Genomic DNA, 13,821 nt, shown 5'->3' on the forward strand with positions numbered 1-13,821 from the left:
ACTGTCTGCAATCTCGGAGGTATATATTTAACCCCACACTCTCCTTTTATTCATTTGCATTGTTGTTCATTTCCACCCTTCATTCAACATTCATGGTGTTTTAAACTCTTATCCATACCTTCATGACTCTCATCCCACTCTGAAGCCAGATTTCTCACCCAAACCACAATTAGCTCACATAAGCAACTTCTTCTACACTGGCTTTCCATTTCAGTGTGCATATAGCCCAAAATACTCAGTACAACTAACAAAGCACACCTTTTTTAATCATTACCACAAAATCAGTCTTCACAATACTATTATGTTTTATTAGGTGCTCTGAGCACCCTGACCAATCACAAATGTTCTTTGGATACTGGAAAGAATAAAGCCATTAAAATCTGACAAACATTAATAATTATGGTCAAAAATAAATGCAGGCAAGTCATGCTTGCTGATATATTTTATATATCATCAATGTCCAAAGAAAAACCAGCATCTCCAAAACGTTAACTAAATGTTCTTTACTTTCAATTTAAGTTGACATAAAGAGATTTTATTTGAAGCCGTTTTGATGCACTTAAATCAGTCCAATCGTCATGACATTTCCATACATTGTAAAGACTGTTGAGCTCAAATTATGCAATGTATAAAACGTTGTGTTTTACTAGCACAAACAACCTGGGAAATATGTAGAACATGATAAAAGTAATTGTTTTAGTAATGCTACTAGTGCTGTTAGTGCTGATGCCATTACTTAATGCCTGGTAATGCTGACAAATCTAAACAAACTCTGATAGGCACCATCAATACTCGGAGCTTGCTTTGTGTGGATGGACGGGAAAGGGAGGCAGATCCAAAGGGTAAAATCATCACTAGAAATCATTCTAGCGTTGTAGTTCACCTATTTAACCAGAGGAGGCTGACTATCTTTAATCTTAACTAATGCACCTTTAATTCCCCTCTAAATGTATGCTTTCAATTTTTCTGGGTAGTATTGCTATGACCTTTTTGCAGTATCATTCAGCCATCGTCTTATTCTTCATCCAAACACTCCCAGGCCCTGACGCTCGTCTACCCACCATGTGTCTTACACCAATTTCCTCCTGGGTGGCATGTTGTTTAGCACAGTAGCTTAAAAACTCACTGAAATGTACTTCTCCACCACATCTATCATTAGTCCTTCTATTTGAAAGCTCGTCAACATACCTTTTCACACAAACATAACTCATACCCTTATCTGGAGTCTCTCTCTCACCCGTTAAGCCTTCCTTGTCTTCTTATCTTAACAAGTATGCATCTTCTACCCTTTTATCTAGTGCAAACATCTGTATTTTGTCTATGCTGTTTGTATCTACTGTCTTAGTCTTTCCGTGTAAAGCGTCCTAAGGTGTGAGAAAGACACTAGAAATACAGTGTTTATTCTTAAAGCAGAGGTAAAGCAAGAAGCTGGAAGGGGGATTTAAAGCTGGAGTTTTTGGACAGGAGAAATCAGTGTCCTGTAGCTCTCTACTAGATACTATTTTGTGATGTACACTTGACTAGCAGTACAGAAAATAGTAAGGTACACTTACTATGCCCTGGTGCTAAACATTAGTGGACGTTTAGCCCAGTCATGCTGATTTTCAGTAATGTTGCATGACCAGTCTTGTCAAAAGCCCACTCAACTCAATTACACCCACTCCAAAAAAAAGAAAACCTACAGATAGGGGTGGGCAATAGGGCAAAAATTTTAATAATATGTTATCTTTCTCAAGGGAGTACCATGATATTATATTGCATGGTGAACATATAGTTGTACACAAAAGTTTGGGCATCCCCTGCAATATATCACTTTTAACTCAACATTTACTCAAAAGGTACTGTAATACAGTAGCATTCAAAAGTCAAGGCATCAGTACTTTTATCGATGTCAGAAAATTTTGAACAATATCCAGATATATTGTGATATTGTCATATCACCCACCCACTCATGTAAAGGCATTAATAACAGATCGTACCTTCTTTGAGCAAGGAACAAAAACCGAAGATATTCCAGTCTGTGCCTACTCTCCCTGCTGCATAGAAGGGGGGCTGCAGTTAATCACTGGGTGAAAATTAAAAATTAATACCACCCATATGGCAATATTAAAGATGTTAAAGGTCCAAATGACTTGTCACAATAATGAAAATGAATCTAAACTTGCACTTTACACACCCAAAAAAAAAAAAGTCATCTGAATATTGCCTTGAAGAGCATTCGCTTCAGCCTTTTGCAGGTGGCACAGTTCTCATGGCTCATGTTTCAAAGGGTGCGAGAAAGAGGGATTCAGATGTAAATGTGCTGCTTCTCCTCACAAAAGGAAAATGAATCTACCAATAACAAGTTTGCACAATGAAGCGAGAGGCACAGAATGAGTACAGTCTGTTCACACGCAGATCCACAGGGCAAATGTAGGGGAAATATTCTGAGGCCTAGTGTAAAGGAATGCAGTTTTGTAGGCTATTCCTCAGTCAGTGTTAAGCATGAGGAACAGGGCAGATACAACTGATACAAGCAACAGAACATTCATGTATTCAACTGAATACAGAATCTATGTATTCTGAATAAAAGTACATATCAACCTGAAAGTGTGTGATAAATAATACACTGCTGATCATATTCAATCTTTTTACAAATGTGTACATCATGAAGCTACACTAGATTTTTTTTCTCCCTCCTTGATGTTTTGTTATTTTTTACTACTGCAACTGATTTCAGCCAATCATAAAACTGTACATAAAGTTAGCAAGTATAACTGTACTTATCATTACAGCAGGGTCCCGAAGATGCACCACCCTGCAGAGTTTTGCTCAAAGCCTAATTTAACACAACTGATCCACATAATGAAGGCCTTCATGAGCATCTGTATATTAGAGCCAGGTGTGTTGGATCTTAACTCTCCAGGGTGGTAGATCTCCAGGATCTGTGTTACATTACACTTTACATTTCATGATTATCAGCAGTAAAAAAACACCGATCCGAACGCATGTTTAATTACAAAGAGAGCATATTTAGTCCTGTTTATCTGGATCATCTCAGTACATAAAATATAGAATGTGACAAAAAAAAGTCTAGAAGCATTGTGATATATTTTTCCATGTAGCCCAGCTCTAACTGTACATATGTTTACTACTAATAACACTAAGATAGTACAAAACAGTAGCTATTACACCTTTAAACGCATAGACTAATAGTGAAAGTAATAAAACACCAAAAGAAACAGGTGTGACACTAGCCTGTAGATATCAACAAAATGAGTGTGGGAAAGGAAGCCAGTTGCTATCCTAGCTCACTCTTACGACAGCTAAGTGGAACAGAGGGAAGAGGCCTTGTCAGTTTGGATTTATGGGGTGTAGCTGTAACAAAGGAAACCACGTGATGCACAGTGGCTGAACCCACATTTCCACCACCCCCCTCCCTTTACACTCATTATTTTAGCATTATAGTCTATCAAGAGGGGAATATTTAGGTCTGCTGCCTTCACAATAACTACATTTTACCCTCTAGGGCCAGAAATAAGCATGGTTTCAGAGCTAAACAGTAACTTCTGCTTCCCTGTTCACCCAAGTGTTAAAGAGACTACAAGGTATGTCACAGTGTAAGCAATGATATTTACTCAAACAAGAGGGCGTGAACTCTACAGGACACTGGTCAATATGGGTGTGAACATAAAACACTTGTCAAACGGAGACAAAAAGTTCAAAAGGGCCATATAAGGGCTTATGCCTATGGCACCTACAATAAGTACACAAGTATTGGGAAACATTCATTTATTAAAATTTACTTCAAATAAATGTATTGCAGTATAAAACTCACGTGCAAAACATTTTCTTTCAATCTTCAGATTAATATTTTTATATTAAGTCAGTCTCAGAGTCATTCAAATAAAGGAGATCATGACTAAAGTGCTGTAAAGAACTTACATAGTTACAAATATACAGGAGAGAAAACTAGACTGTGACACAGGAAAATAAGAAAGCAGCTGATTCTTTTCCCAGAAAAGTTTTCTGGGAAAAGCATTTACAAGTACAAAACCATTCCTACCCAAGAAGGATGCACGATAATATCAGCATCATATCAGTATTGGCAGTTATTGCTTACTGGCAATCACTGGCATCTGACCGATGTTCAAAATTTATTGAAATTTTTATTGTTTTATTATTATATTGAACTACTTTGCTAAAATGTCTGCATTTTATTCATTTATGCATTTGCAGTCATGTATAAATATTATATTTGTTCAAAATGCTAATACAGGTGGATTTTGTCCCCATTTTGTCTTATAAATGTTTATGTATCAGCCTCAGCAGATATGTACATGAAAAATACAAGAGAGCAGCACTGGCCCAGTTCTCCCAAATCAGTACATCCCTACTATCAATTCCTTACTACTAGATATGAAACTATATAAGTAGTAATGTGTTATAACTTTCAAAGATAACAATACAGTGAATTAAAGATTCCTGTTGTTTAGCTGACCTGCAGTGTTCTATATTTACCTTAACCCAGAAAGGAAAGTTCTCAAATAATTTTGTTCTCATGACTAACACACACCTTACTACTCCCTTTTCCCCCACATTCATCCAGTAGGTTTCAGATAGGTCTGCACTTCTTACGTATGACATATATACGCACACATTTTCCACAAAATATCTAGTAATAAGATCAAGAAATGCAGTTTGCGCTATTTAGAACTACAAACTGTGTCTTTAGTGTCTGCTTTCATATGATAGGAACCTCCTTTAGAAAACCATGGGCTTTAATATGTGGTAAAATATCAGTCCGTGGAACTGATAAAACTCAGTCAACTGATAAATGTTCATACCTTCATAACACCTCTTCGCATAAAAGAAAGTGTTAGAAATAACACGTCTGTTCACTTCTTTTTCTGCAGTTTTAACATCTTCCTCCGTTTGAGAATCATGTCGTAGAGTCTTTCAAGTCCCTCTTTTAGACCATCACCTATTATGGCACAGGTTGGCTGCAAATGCCATGGCGTGGCGGCTCCTAGTTCACTGAGCGCCAGCATCTTCTCGACTTCCGTCACGGTTAGAGAGTGCCTAAGGTCCTGCTTGTTCGCGACAATAAGCACAGGAACGCCTTGAGTCTCTGAAGAGCGGGTAATCTTGTGCAGTTCAGTTTTGGCCTCCTCCATCCTCTCAGTGTCCACCGAATCCACTACAAACACAATGCCGTCCGTGCAGCGAGTGTATGACTTCCATAGTGGACGGAGCTTCTCCTGACCACCAACATCCCAGAAGTGAAATGCCACTGTAGAGCCCCCAAGCGCTAGTTTTACCTTCTCTGCATTAAATCCTTTAGTGGGGACAGTGTTCACAAATTCATTGAACTGCAGTCTGTACAGCACAGTGGTTTTCCCTGCAGAGTCCAATCCCAAAATAGCAATGTGGAGAGACTTGAAGAAGGGAAGATTTGAAAATATGCTGGACTGATCTGATATTCCGTTCCCCATTTTCCTCTGGTGTTGGTATCAGATCAACCAAAATAGATCCATAACTTTACCCAGACTCTGGCTTATCCTCCCAGAGGTTCTTAGGAAAAAGAAATAATTTAAGAGGTAACTTCTACCAACTATTAGGCATGTTAGTGGGCTGGATAACAGATCAGATAACACTATCAGACTATCAGACCAACAGAGAGCATATTAATAGCGACAACATTTTTTGCTACACTCTTAAAAAAAAAGATGGTTCTTCATGGGTTCTTTAGTAAAGGCAATGTTCTATTTGGAACAATGAGTTCTACGTAGAACCATTTCATGCTTAAATGATTCTTTGCATGGTGAAACGGTTCTTCAGATTAATGGAGAATGTGCTGCATATGGTTCTATACACAACATATATCAATCATCACCATCAATCTGAAGAACCATTTAACGTTAAGCATGAAATGGTTCTGTGTAGTACTCATCAATCATTCCCTTTAGTAAAGAGGTGTGCAGTTTTACAATACCAAGCCAGGTTAATTCACAATTTACCAGATTCAAGATCAGACTTCACACCTGTTGTTGATACAATAAGCCTGACCGCCAGATTAACTCAGCGTGGGCAACAACATGTATGACGCAATGCTAGCTCTGCACTGATGTAACATCTCAGTGTTTTGTATTTTAGATTAAAGGGTCTAAAGTTAGCTAGTCAACGACCTGAGCACTTCAATCGCAATGAAATAACGTTAACGCTAGCCATGATGTCGCACAGCTAGCAATGTGATAAGACACAAGCCAGACGTATCAACAAACGTATTATAACTATTTCAGTTATAATGACCTTTTTTATTTAGGAATCTGCTGCCAGATGTTTAACAAAGGAAAAACGAGATTCTGCACTGTTCTTCCACTTACCACTGAGACTTTACAGCCGGTTAAAACTTTTCAGGTGACTCCAGCAGCAGCACTTCTCCCCCACACCACAGCGCCGCTCCTCTCACACTGAAACCGCGACTGTTGGCACGTAGCTGCTCATTTGTTTACCTTTGAAATGATTGGTGGACATGCTGTGACGTAAGCTGCCACTCACGAGGCGTGACGAGTCGAGAAACTACTTTATTTGATAACATACAATGGAAAAAAAGTGTAATATAAATAATTATTGTTTTAATTTTAAGGTAAAAAAGTGTCATTTAAGGTATTACATAGAATTTATCCAGTGAGATATGTTTTGGAAAAATTCATTTAGATATGGACGATACTTTTTTGTTTGTTTGTTTGTTTGTTTTGTTTTTTTGTTTGTTTGGGTGTAGATTAGAAAAGTAAACGATTTTCCATTTGTTTTATGGTGGTAATAATAATAAAAAAACATATTTTTAAAGAGTTGTGAATTTGCTTCATTTGTTTTGGCACGGTGCTGATGAAAAGCTGTTTTGGAAAGGCTTGGATTTGTAATTGATGGTTCGTAGTGATGTTTATACTCATTGTGCTGTAAATTACCTCATACCACCTACTGCAACACCTGCGCTCATGTAAATACAACAAATCTGTCTTATATGCTATGTAAAATAAAATATATTCAAATAAAAAATAAAATAAAAACAATACATAAATGCATTGTAATATTGTCGTTTTATATAGCCTGTAAATACTGGCTACTTCCAAGTGACCCAATGAAAAGAATCACATACATAGTGCATTTTCTCCAATACTATCAGTGATGTTTAATTGAGAAAAATGAATAGTTTCAAATCCACGGCCATTATGAATTGAATCCCTTTTGCCCACTCCAGTTCCTACCATGCAGCAGGATAATGTCTGTGCCATAAGAGAAAGGTTATGTAATGGAAAGATTTTTTTCAAGTCCTGCAGGACCAGGTGAAAGATAGTTTAAACAATAAGTCACCTGCACCTGCCAGAACTGGTTTTGTCTGAATTGACTTGTGAATTTTTCCACAGTCAGAAAATATACTATTCTTTCATCCAAGATTTGGTGAGCTTCTCCTCCACACGGTCCATGAAAGCACTGTGCACTCCTCTTCTGCGCCGATGCCTCTGGAAAAAGTGGAGAAATGTGTATTTTTAGCCTGAAGATCATTCCTAAAATCACTCAGTCACTCCAAACTGAGGTTACTCTTATAGAAAGCTGCTGGGAATATTAGGCTGGTTGTTTAGAAGTAACTCCTCTGTGAAAGTGAAATATATTGTTGTGTGTTGTCAGTACTCCAAAACCTAAATAACATTGTAATGTGTTTTAAATACATTAGATGTCTTTTATGGGCAGAGCTATGCATTATTCAAATGCCATGTAGTCTTTTTAAAGTCCCTAAACACAGCCAGTCAAGCTGTGGTTGATTTCAGAGCCTGGTAATATATGTACATTCAACCACACCATACTCCACTCACTGTGTATGAAGCCGACTTGGGTGGCCAAGGAGGCTTTGGCAGTATGAGTCTTGGATCCCACTTAAGTTCTGCTGGTTTGAAGGTGTCCATGCTCCTTGTTGGCTCTCTTTGGGGATGGTCTGATTCAGCTCGGACTTCTGCAACTGTTTGAAATGTATAAATCTGTTATATTATCTCTTATCTTATATGCAACTTTTCCTCTGGTACAAAAGACATGAGTAGCTTTCCTGATACATCAGTGGCCTTCAATACATTTTGCTCAAAGGAATGCTTCACTGAAAAATCACAGGTTCTCAGTTTTCTTCTTTCTCCAAATGTAGATGATCGGCTAAGACATATCTGGGGTCTGAAGTTTGCATTTTTGGTTTTGCAATGGAAATATAAGGATAATGTAGCTAAAAGTAATGAAAGTATATATGCAAGCCATTCTGTTAACAGCTTTAAGCTGTGTTAAAAAATACTAAGCTTACTTGCACCCAAGGACTGAGTCTTAAACTTCAAGTTTCCAGGATCCTTTTCTATACAGGTCACCATATCAGGCAATTCTTCAGCACACTGCAGTTAAACACAAGTACAGGTAAAATCCTCTTAAAGGCCGCCATCTAGTGTTAATGTGGTACAATGGAGTGAAAAAAAGGAACAAAGCTCAGGGTAAACTTACAGGTCTGAAATTGTGAGGCTTTGGGTTTTTGTAAGGAATGCTGGGAAACTGTCCTGACTTCACAAACAGTATCCTCAATTCTAGCAAGCCAGGAGATCTGTATGATGTTATAAATGGTGGTTCTTTCCTGTTCTCTGGCAGTTTTGGTAGCATGAGTAGAGACATTTTACCAACCATCGAGAGACATTTCTGCTAAGCCATCTTTGAGTTTGGCTGGGTTGAGGGTTTTTTTCTTGGTCCGTGGTAAGTTTAGACACCGGTACAGTTTTGGGCTAAAGTCGGGTGGCTTTATTTTCCACAAGTCAGTCTGACTGACAGCTGTATTTGGAAGGATGAGCTTACGGCCACGGGTTGAGGTCAATTTTTGACTGGCGGAGAACAGGAGCTTTCTGTTGAAGTGAATGGATGTTTCTTGATCCGGTATATCCTCAGAGCTCATTGTTGCGTGCATGCTCTCCTGGATTCAATCAGCAGATAAAGGCAAACTTTGATATACATCTCATTTGTCAACAGGTTCAGTGTTTCTAAAGCACTTAATGCATACCAGATCTGTACATTTTTTATCCATTTAAATGTTAAATGGATGAAAATAATGGGATATAAATGTTCAGTGAAACCACTTTGACAACAACATTACACTCATGGATTCAAGCTAAAAATGAAATGCAACATAATTCATAGTTTTATGATTAAGGGCTGAAGATGTTAAAGCTAACACATCATGATATTCAATTATCAAGTGAACTTAAATATGATATTTATACAGCATACTACTCAGTCGTAGTGTAAAAAAACAGAGATGTGTGTAAAGAGTATGTGTTGACAGAACAAAATCAAAACTCTAGCAGTAAAAAGTAGTTGAATATTGGTTTGGGATTTTTTACCATTGAAAAAAGACACACATCAAATAAGGTTATATTTTAAAATAAAGCTAACTTACCCTCCCACTTCGGGCATCAATCATGTCTGAGGGCAGTAGGGAGTTGAGGTAGTTGTGTCTGTGGGTCTAAGCACAGCACAGCATGGGGCGTGGAGTCCAATACAAAGGTTGCTAGGAAGCCTTGGAGTTTGGAGCCTTTACTCAGAGAATAGGGTTATGAAAAAGCACTGTGGGGAGACTGTCAAGAAAATAAAGGAATGTCCTAGTAACTGCCCGACCATGCACAACGACAAGTTTAACAGCAAGTGCTTGAAACTGTCATGTAGCTATTTTTTTGGTGTAACAAACACACATAATTTAGGCTAATTTCACATTAAAACCAATAGAGGGCAGCAGAAGACACATTTCTATCATCTTCTTCTTTAGCTCTATGCTTAATATTTAATAAAATGTTGGTGAGTTTAGCTTGTTCCACTGGCAGTTCTGAGGTGGTTGTGGTTAGAATAGATTAATAGATTTAGATGGACTTTGTGACACTGTACATGTGAACATGGGCTATGCACATACCATCTTGTAGTGAGTGATGGGAAAAAAATGACGGTAACTTATCTTCAGGCTGTGGAATAATGTATAATCAGATGATTATCAGATTTTCAAGTGACTTTGTTACTGTAAATTGGACCTAAGGTGGAATTTGAGGAAACCGGTGCATTATATAGTCAAATAATTGCATTATATAGATGTACCAAGTTTAAATGAATGTACAGAATATATAGACCAACAGAGTACACAGAGTGCAGTATGCAATGCCAAATGAGGATGGAAGACCGGAATTGAGTCTAAAGTCTCTTCACAGGCTGTTCACTCAATAGGTCAGGGGTCACACCTGGGTTTTATTGGGTTAACGCTTAAGGGGGAGGAGAAGCCTGGAACAAACACTCATCTGCTGGTCACGGCAGACACACAGTTTTTGTGGTGCTAAGTTTATTTAGGAAGACCTGAAGTGCCGAATCAGTGTAGGGAAAAAAGGCAACTAGCCTCTGGGTCCTTTCAAGGATGAGTTACACTCAACTCCCATGACCTTCTTAAGCCTTTTGCCTTTAGAAGAGCTTGAAGAGCCATGCTTCAATTGACTTTCACAGACTTAGACAAGAAGAAAACGTACTTATGAACATTTTTGTGGGAGTTTGAAAACAAATTTACTGCACAAAGGTCACCATTTGACCCATGAAGGAAGAGAGGAAGAAATACACTTTACACTTTAATGCAATCCTTGGATTGACATACTGCATTTTGAGGCTGAGGAAACAGCTCAAGAATTTACCAACAGCCTTGGCCTTGGAAAGATAAAGGTGAAAGAAGGCAGTTCCACCATGCTGCTCATGAGGCTTCCTGTAACTGTGTAGGCATCATGACTGTGTTGCACTGTGTAATATGTATGTACATTTAGGTTGCCTTGATAACCAACAGCCATTTGGGCCCTATAGTCCTATGTCATGCCACTTTGGTGTATACAGTATATAGTGTATACAGTTCAAAGGCACCACCATAGCTCTGCCTGTTGTTGTAGCAGGGTTTAGGCTGACTTTGCCTTCTACTGAACAAAAGTTTCTTGGCAACAAGGTCACAACAGGACAGGCAGGGCATTGTCTGCCCCTGTGCACACACACCACTGAAAAGCAAAGTAATAACTAAAAGTAGTCATTGAACATTCTATGTTGTGGATAATTCCTGCATTTTCCTCTTATTGTTTATTGTGTGTGGAAACCAGCTTGCCAAATAACTTGTATCAGTCACACACTCTTAAAGGTCCCATGTCATGGTAGACTGAATGACCCTTTTACTTTTACTTTTTGAAAGTAAAAGAATTTTATGTATTATATAAACATGTTTGAAGTTTCCAAACATATCTTTCACTCCTTGGTCCATCGAGTCTCTGCACAAACAGTTCTTGCAATATATGAATTTACATATACATCTATTTAGCATACCACAGTTTAGCCCCCCCCATTCAAGCTGAAGTTATAAGGAGTGTTTCAGCCTGGACTGCTTTTTCAATGAAGCATGATACAAAGCAGCTAATCAGAATAGAGCTCATTTACATGTAACACTCATAAAGGCACAGTAATAAAAGCAACCTGATTAATTCTAAAAGGATGGAAATAGATTGGAAAATGATTGTGTGGAAATGAATTATGAATACTTTAAAAATAAAGATTTCTAAATGGTTATTGAATGGTCTGTATGGTTCTAGGAAAGTATTTGATAAAGATGTTGGTAAAGAACATTTACATTATGTGGAGGTTCTTTAAACTTTTAAAAAGTGTCTTCACACACATAGGCAAGTCAATTGCCTGATAATGCTTATTTGAGCTGATCACAATAATTTCCCCATTAGTTCGTTTTCACAATCATGAGTTCATGTCACAACAAACTGATTGTGAACTGGGTGCACTGTCATCAGTTGGGTTGAGGCAAATACATGTACATAAAAGAAAACCCATTTATTGAGATACATCATAGGTCTAACGAAAACAACAAAAGTTCTAACTTCTGACAGGTGATACAACACATTTAAAAGGCATCAGTGAGTTATGTTTGTTCGAGCTCAAGCTGTATCTTCAGTTGGTTTTGTTTAAAAAAAAGATGTTTGGAAGAAATCATGCTAGCTGTTAATATCAATCGTGGAATAATGAGGTCAGCCAGTAGATTCCTGACTAATGTTATGTTGGATTTTGGCAAAATAGACATTATTCTTGGATTATACCTTGGATTAACTTTCCTTGTCTGTGTGGATATACTATATTTTATGTGTGGCTTACTTTCTGATTACTAGAATAAAACATTGGGCCTTGTTCATCATCCAATCTTAAAAGGAAACCTCTTCTTAAAACCCACTTACGCAGTTTTCACTAAAATTCTTTTTTTAGTTTTTAGGTAAGAACAGAATCGACATACATTCAAGGGCACAAAGAAACAAACAATTCTGTGGTTTAAGAACACGTTGATGTGTCTGATGTAGACTGATGATTTAAGAAAAAACTTAGTAAGATATTAATGAATGAGGCCCATTGTCTTTGTAAAGAATAGTATCTCTTTACACTGAATGCAACCTTGCTTTGAAAGCCTAAAAGAGCCAAAACACATATGTGGGTATGTGCTGTACAGACACACAGTGCACCTGTCTGTATTTTGTATATCTGTGTTATCATAGACTTTGCAGTGTAACAACTGTGTCTATGAACATCTAATTGTTACAAATCAGTGCATTTCCATTCTGCTTATAAGTTTGATAGTGTGAATAGTGTGAGACAGTCATTTAATTAATTTCATACAGTGTATAAACACCCCTCGGTCTCAGAACAGATGGCTGCACGAGATCTCAGTATTCATCCTGTGAATGTTATTCACATCTTAGAGAGGGCCTGGGACAGCCCTGATAAAAACAGTTTAACAGATGCCTTCTGGTGATCTGACTCCTCACATAGTCTCATAGGCATCACACAACAGATTGTGTTCAGCTTTCCTTGAGAGAAAGTCTTTGGCTGCTGTGCAGTGTTGATGCATACAGTCAAACAATGAGTGATCAATAGTGTATAAAGCTGCAACAAAAGGTCACTTTGCTTCATTTGACAGAGCTGTTTTTTCTCTTTTATGGTCAAATCTCTGAGGTTTTGACAGTTTGCTTCCAACAAGGAAGAGACTCTCCAAATACAAAGCATTGTTTACTACTGATTTATAGAAGCCATTTGTGTCACTGTATCTTCCTGTAATCCACCATATCTGCTAGAGTACTAAAGCTGCTGAGACAAACTGAAGAGACTGTCATGTTTTGCCAAAGTCATACTCATATTTCCCTAAAAAGACACTGTGTGACATCTGGTTCTCTCTTTAAAATGTTACATGAAAATGGCATTGGATCAGGCTGAATATTAAAAAGAAAATTTGTGTCGGATTCATTTTACCAGATTACTATCCGCTGACTGTTTTATCAATACAGGCCTTTTATTTATGCCACTGTCTGTTATTCACATATTAACAGACACTTCCTGGCTGTCTCTGACATTGTGAAATCTTAAAAAAGATGGTTCTTCAAAGGTTCTTTGGATGAAAGTATTGTTTGGAGGAAACCATGCTAGCTGTTAATATCAGTTATGGAATAATGAGGTCAGCCAGTGGATTCCTGACTAATGTTATGTTGGATTTTGGTCAGACATTGTTCCCTTGGGGTAACTTGTACCTTGTATCTATGTGGAGCTAAATACTATATTTTATGTGCAGTTTACTTACTGATGACTAGAACAAAACACTGGGCCTTTAGTAGAGGGAATGGTTCCTTTCAGAACTATGAGTTCTATATAGAACCATTTCATGCTTAAATAGTTCTTTGCATGGTGAAATGGTTCTTCTTGTGTATAATTCTA

General features: G+C 37.7%; 2 protein-coding genes across 2 annotated transcripts; both read right to left on the reverse strand.

Annotated features, from left to right (window-relative positions):
• Positions 1–4,853: 4,853 nt before the first annotated feature.
• arl4aa (ADP-ribosylation factor-like 4aa) lies at positions 4,854–6,463 on the reverse strand. The gene is made up of 2 exons (XM_036563992.1): positions 6,366–6,463; positions 4,854–5,553 (listed from the first exon to the last, which is right to left on the reverse strand). Exon 2 carries the CDS (start codon positions 5,472–5,474, stop codon positions 4,878–4,880), a length of 597 nt encoding a protein of 198 aa, XP_036419885.1. The 5' UTR covers positions 5,475–5,553; positions 6,366–6,463; the 3' UTR covers positions 4,854–4,877.
• Positions 6,464–7,421: 958 nt separating this feature from the next.
• On the reverse strand, positions 7,422–8,716 carry si:dkey-30e9.6 (uncharacterized protein LOC564083 homolog). The gene is made up of 4 exons (XM_036597224.1): positions 8,518–8,716; positions 8,327–8,411; positions 7,857–7,999; positions 7,422–7,505 (listed from the first exon to the last, which is right to left on the reverse strand). Exons 1-4 carry the CDS (start codon positions 8,692–8,694, stop codon positions 7,422–7,424), a joined length of 489 nt encoding a protein of 162 aa, XP_036453117.1. The 5' UTR covers positions 8,695–8,716.
• Between the last annotated feature and the right edge of the window lie 5,105 nt (positions 8,717–13,821).

Source organism: Colossoma macropomum, unplaced genomic scaffold, assembly GCF_904425465.1.
Source record: "Colossoma macropomum unplaced genomic scaffold, Colossoma_macropomum, whole genome shotgun sequence".
In the NCBI taxonomy this organism is placed as follows: Eukaryota; Metazoa; Chordata; class Actinopteri; order Characiformes; family Serrasalmidae; genus Colossoma; species Colossoma macropomum.

Coding starts and splice junctions, on each gene's coding strand:
- arl4aa (XM_036563992.1), bottom strand. CDS start 5,474: ATGGGGAACGGAATATCAGATCAGTCCAGCATATTTTCAAATCTTCCC.
- si:dkey-30e9.6 (XM_036597224.1), bottom strand. CDS start 8,694: ATGGTTGGTAAAATGTCTCTACTCATGCTACCAAAACTGCCAGAGAAC. Junction 8,412..8,517: donor AGCCTCACAATTTCAGACCT/GTAAGTTTACCC, acceptor GTTTAACTGCAG/TGTGCTGAAGAATTGCCTGA. Junction 7,506..7,856: donor CCAAGTCGGCTTCATACACA/GTGAGTGGAGTA, acceptor CACTTTTTCCAG/AGGCATCGGCGCAGAAGAGG.